Below are 6,000 nucleotides of genomic sequence, written 5' to 3' on the forward strand. Positions count from 1 at the left end.
AACGGACCAAACTTTTCCCTAATCCTGTCGGCAAACAAGCTAGAAAGTCCCGGTCATGTAGTAAATTCTTCAGGCAAAGCCGTTGCAGTGGCTTAAGGAAATATTGTGCACTTCACACGTTTCTTTCTATAATTGTTTTGTCGAAACCGGAAAGCCTGTAGCCGGTACTTCCTGTACTTCCGTTTTCACACTTTAGGAGGCATAGCTTTACCAGCCTATGTGTAGGATGACTCATCAAGATAATTTTTTATCATTTTCCAGGAAATTAAAACTCGAAAATACCATTAAAAAATACAACTTTTGTCATTGTTGGGACAGATACTGGCGTATAAGTGACAATCAGTGCAAGACAATTATGTGATAAAAGAACATGAACATCTATTTTAATTTCATGGGACCTTTAACTTCCCTATACCTTTTAGCATTTGCTTTGATGTGCTTCAGAGTGTTCTGTCTCTGAACCATTTCTTCCTCGAGTTTCTTGTTATTCCTCTGGGTTGTTTCAATGTGAGACAATCTCTCTGCTACATACGTTCTGCAAACTGTTGACAGAACAAGCACAGTGATAATCAGTTGTACAGTGTGTGTGTGTGTGTGTCCCCCCCCCCCCAACCAACCACCTCCAATGTACAGTTTCTACATCAAATGCATATACTCTCTTTTCTGGACTCTTCTTGTATCACAAACAGTACTGTATTTGTAAATCTGGTATGTCATAAATGTATAGATGTAGCAGTACTGTCATGTATGTCATATATGTCCTGATGAATTGAAAATGGGGGACCCTGATGTAAACAAGACGAAAGTCTTTCTCTGGTCTGCATCCCCTTAACAATTGTGTGTATTGAGCCGTACTGTATTGTACCCATTCTGCAATCTGTTAAATAAAGTTTTCGATCAATCATTAGATTCATATAGTTTATAATGTTCATCTTTGTAATTTCCTTCCACTAGCTAAGAACTAATGGACCAGCCAGTAAATTATATTCCACGTCATGGTCAAACTTGGATAATGTTACATCATAATGTTACGTGTTATACCTTTGATTTGTTGATTGATCCCATCCTTCTTTTGAGAAAGTTCACGAGTTATAAGAGCTACGGTTCACAAAGAGAAGAACATGGTGAAATTATTTGAGCAATTAGTACAGTAATCTCAAGAGTCTTGTATGAATAATGTCACGTCCTCCTAATAATCGAATGTTACCCCACAATGAAACCATTTAACACACTGACAATCTATTGTACCCTAGTGTTAGCGAAATCATTTTGTTTTACCTGCTTCAAACAGGAGAGTATCGACACTAATTGCCGTGTGATGTTCATCCATTTCAACAGAAGTCGGTTAAACACTAATGTTGACAGGTCAATAAAGGGAGACGGTTGATCCCATTCAACTGAAAGTCGACCGAAGTGAAAGTGACTATCCACTGACTCCACACACTTGGCACCAAGGTGCGTCCACGCGCTACAGTGACGTCATTGACGTGTGACAGCTTGATGTAGAAAAAACCGCACTGGACAAAACGGGCGCCAAGACTACAAAATCGCTCGTGGGCAGCATAGATATAGATATCTATAGAACACTACTCGGCAGCACTCAATAAGCGTCCCTACGCCTATACGTCACATCCTGTCAGTGAAACGTCGTGCAACTCTCTGCGTAGGAATGTGTCTCGTCGTTAGCAAATCAGCACAGTCATGGGTTTTTTTTTTTTTTGCAGAAGAAACATTGACGTTAATTATTGTCAGAAAATCGGTTGATTGTGGGCAAGTTAATGTAACATAACATTAGCTTTATTTGAGAAGTTCCTAATTTAAACAAAAATAAAAACAGCAATTACAAATCCGTATTCTTGTATGCAAGAGTTTTGATTACATAGTTGCATCATCCCATCCACTTGCAAGCCGTTGTAAGTCCAAGATATATTAAATATTTTATCAAAACCAAGATGGCCGACAGAAAGGCAGAGTTGCCTCAATATCTTGCCAATCTTTCTATGGAAAGACAGCCTTGCAGGTAAAACAAAATTGTTGGTGATATCAAGTAACAACTAAGGAATCAACTTGCAATGGGCCTGGTCTACAAGATACACTACACCACTAAGCTACCCATGTACATGTCAAAATACTTCACAAAGGTCAGTGAGTACCACGATCACAACACCAGAGGGAGCTCCACAAATCATGTTAACCCCAGATTCGGCTCAAACAAGGGACTAAACATGTTTCGCAATTATGCCACATCAATGTGGAACGACCCTACCCACAGCTGTAAAGGAATGTGAATCACTACCCCACCTTCAAAACCGCTCTCAAAGAGCACCTACGGGAGGCTGCAATTCGAAACTGTCCCCTGTAAATGTCCAAACCCAACCCCCTCCAATGTACAGTTATGCCCTCAGTTATATTTGCCTTACAATAAATGCAGTTACAATATATATATATATAATCTAAATATATGCTATGATTGAGTAAGTATACAGTATACACAGGTGCAGTATGCATAAGTATGCATGCCGTGATATGCTTCATACATTATACATTGTCCGTTTAGGTATAGTATAGGTGGAAGTCAGGCTGATAGTTCCTAGTAGTTGAATGTCTGGCAGCGGTCCCTGCCCACTGTTGTGGAGCCTGATGGCCGCTGGTATGAAGGACTGGCCGAGGCGGTTAGTTGAGTGTCCTCCTCACCCCCTATACCAACGCCAGGGCCCTCAGATCGGCTGATAAGGGTCTCCTAACCACCTGTAGGTCTAACTTCAAGTCTAGGGGGGGGCGTGCTTTTGCGGTCGGAGCTCCTGACCTCTGGAACAGCATCCCCATGGCCATGTCCATTAAATCTGCCCCCTCCATCGAGTCTTTTAAATCAAAACTCAAAACCCACCTATATCGCCTGGCCTTCCCTGACTCACTTTGACTCTTGCCGTACTTGTTGATGTGTTGTTCTGTTTTTCCTTTGTCTATCCGTTGATTTTCTTTTTATTTTTTTATTTTTTTATTATTACATTTTTTTCTGTTTATTTTATACTTTTCTTTGTTCTTAGTTTAGCTATGTGAAGCACTTTGGTTGACAAGCGTCATGTTTAAACGTGCTATATGAATACATTTGATTGATTGATTGAGTGTCGGGGGGGGGGGGGGTATATAGTTTGTGGCTGAACCTGCTTCTCATCTTGACTAGCTCATCGTAGAGGGGGTGGGAGGGATTCTCCAGGATAGCAGCCAGCTTCCTTCTCATCCCACTCTCTGCCACCACCTCTAGTCTGACCAGGTCGACTCCCACCACAGAGCTGGACTCCCACCCCCCCAGCATGCCACAGCATAGAAGAGGACGCTGGTCACTACAGACTGCATGGCAGCTGAGCACCTGACCCAGGTGTTACATGATGTGATGTCTCATTTGACCTTGAATGTCAAGAAAACTGTCTCTATGTGTATCTCCATATGCAAAAGGCCTATAAATGATTTGTTTGAGGTGCAAATTAAAAATGAAATAATTGCTGAAGTGAATGAGGTCAAGTAGGAATCATATTAGACAAGAACCTAAAATTTGATAAACAGGTAGCCTACTACATTATGTATGTAAGAAGGTCAAGCCTAATTTAAACTGTTTTCGTTTTATTAGAAGGGATCTGTCAACTAAAGCTGCTCAAATGCGTGTACATTCTTTCCCACTTGTCTTACTGTATCACATCATGGTCACAAACCTCACAAACCATACTAAAACCCATAACTATAATATACAAACAGCCAAACAGGCTATAAAAATCATGGACCGTAAACTTATTGGGGACTGGGACACGGATATGCAACGTAAAGAAGCACCCGTCTTCAAGTCCTTCAGTAGGTTTTGTGATCTACAGTTTCGGCCAACTAATCACCCAACCCACAAGAATGTGTGATTCAACTCAAACTACCATTGATCTCATTGATCTCATTCTGAACTCTGACAAGTCCAGGATCTCTAATAAAGGGGTTATAGCATGCGGGTTAAGCGATCATTATATGATATTCTGTACCCACAAAAAGCTAAAACAAAAGGCCAGCTGTCACAAAACAGTCACATCTAGGGACCTCAAAACCTACGAGGCCTTTAACCAAGAACTGAAGAGCAGACTGGTCAGATGAGCTCAGTGGTAGTTGAAGAAACATGGCTTGGATTCAAAACCAAATTCTCAACAACATGGTCCCCCTAAGAACTACCAGGGTTAAAAATCGCGCTGAGCCATGGATGCACTCAGAAATACTGACCGCTATGAAAACCAGAGACAAAAAATGCTCTGAACTTCATAAAAGTCAGTCAAACTTTGCAAAAAGCTCAAACAGTGATCTCCATGCCCATGTGGTTGAACTCCTGAGGGTGCATTTCCACTGTTTTATATGCGTTGTTGTCCATGTTTGGATTTGTGTATAGTAAAAACATCTTGACACCTCACACATTTTCTGCAGCCGTTTTTGTGTTTTGTGTTGTACATTATGCAGTATACACTCAGTATGAAAACTAACTGTCAGGTCATATAGGTGAGACTGTGCTGAAAATAAGGATACCAAACATACCATGGTAAAAAAAAAAAAAATGTGAATTATACAATTTAAATCAAACGTAGCCAAAACTTTGAAAATAGCTCATCATCTGTAGGGATCTTGTTACTGAATGTTCAACAGGTCTGCTTGGCTTTCAGTGGCTTGCTGCCATAACAACCAGACAAGACATGCAGTTTATTCTTTTTTTTTTAAACTCAATTTTTATTTGCATTTATATTCACAAACATACAAATAATAACATCTTTGATTGTCAATCTTCCACCGTTTGGCTTTTCAGGTTACACAGACAGTGTATATCGCCCTTATACAGGCCTAAACCATAAAGAGAAAATTAAAAAAAAAAATACAAAAATACCGTTCTTGCAGAAAGAAGAATATATACAATTATTGACTAAGTCATTCTTTGAATAGTAATCGCACATTCGTTGGTCTGTACAAAATCCAATGACGATATGTATATCTTCCTTGAACAGGGATATATAGAAAAGTTTTTACCTCAGTTTACCTTGCATTTTGTTTTACATACATATATACCCCATCATCCTTGGCTATTAATCCCACATCAGTTGATTTCCCAGATATTTGGTACCAATACTTAGTGTATGTCGTCCTTAAACCATCATATCAAATTATAATACTTGCTCTAAAAAAAATTTAATTCTGACTCAGGTAAATATGCGCGTCATGGGTCCAGGGACCCTCCTTGAACCTCCTTCCTCCTGTATCCTTCTATTTCCTTTAAACCTCCCTTTTCTTCTAGTACAATATTTTTGTTGGGTTTTACAGTACACATTTCAGGTTTTCATTGTAGTCAGTTATTCTTAATTCCTTTTCTCCACAAGATTATACATATACCCACATACCCCCCTCCCCCCTCCCCTTTTCTCTCTCTTAGCATCTTTGGTTTTGTTTTTACTGTTCTCATACAGAAATAATATGTACATTCCTTTGTACCTCCATTAGAATAGCTCGTACACAAATATAAATAATTGAAAAGAGGAAAAGAAAATGTACATAAAAATGAAAATAAATAAAAATAAATGACATCTTTACATCACCTTCACTGACGTGTCTCTGGTCTCTCCCGGGGTCCGGGTCACGGCTGACCGCGGGAGAGAGTGGGGGGACTCATCCTATAGCAGCCCTATATATCTTCCCTTCTCAGATATTCATTAAATGGTTTCCATATATCCTCGTAAATCTCTATATTGTTCCTGAGGATATACGTTATTCTCTCCATAGACATGCATTGTGCCATGTTTTTAATCCAAGCACCGATTGTGGGTGCGTCTATTTTCTTCCAATTGAAAGCTATTGTTCTTTTTGCCTGTAGTATAGCAAAATCAATACATTTAAATTGTTTGGTTCTCAGGTTCAGATTTATTGGATATAAATGTAACAATATCATTTTGGAGTCTAGTGGGATATTCACTGACAGGATATCTTTGATTT

The 6,000-nt window shown here is 39.4% G+C and overlaps 1 protein-coding gene across 3 annotated transcripts in view; it reads right to left on the reverse strand.

Moving 5' to 3' along the window:
- The window catches only part of LOC311228892 (uncharacterized protein), a 33,141-nt gene extending 31,654 nt beyond the window's left edge, over positions 1-1,487 (reverse strand). For all 3 annotated transcript variants that reach the window (XM_084314856.1, XM_084314855.1, XM_084314854.1), the window contains exons 1-3: positions 1,279-1,487; positions 1,042-1,098; positions 416-542 (exon numbers count right to left, since the gene is read on the reverse strand). In XM_084314856.1, coding sequence (XP_084170982.1) covers positions 416-542; positions 1,042-1,098; positions 1,279-1,330 — 236 coding nt within the window. In that variant the 5' untranslated portion in view covers positions 1,331-1,487. The remainder of the gene's footprint in view (positions 1-415; positions 543-1,041; positions 1,099-1,278) is intronic.
- Between the last annotated feature and the right edge of the window lie 4,513 nt (positions 1,488-6,000).

This window comes from Notolepis coatsorum, assembly GCF_963971535.1.
Source record: "Notolepis coatsorum genome assembly, chromosome: 5".
NCBI classification, from domain to species: domain Eukaryota; kingdom Metazoa; phylum Chordata; class Actinopteri; order Aulopiformes; family Paralepididae; genus Notolepis; species Notolepis coatsorum.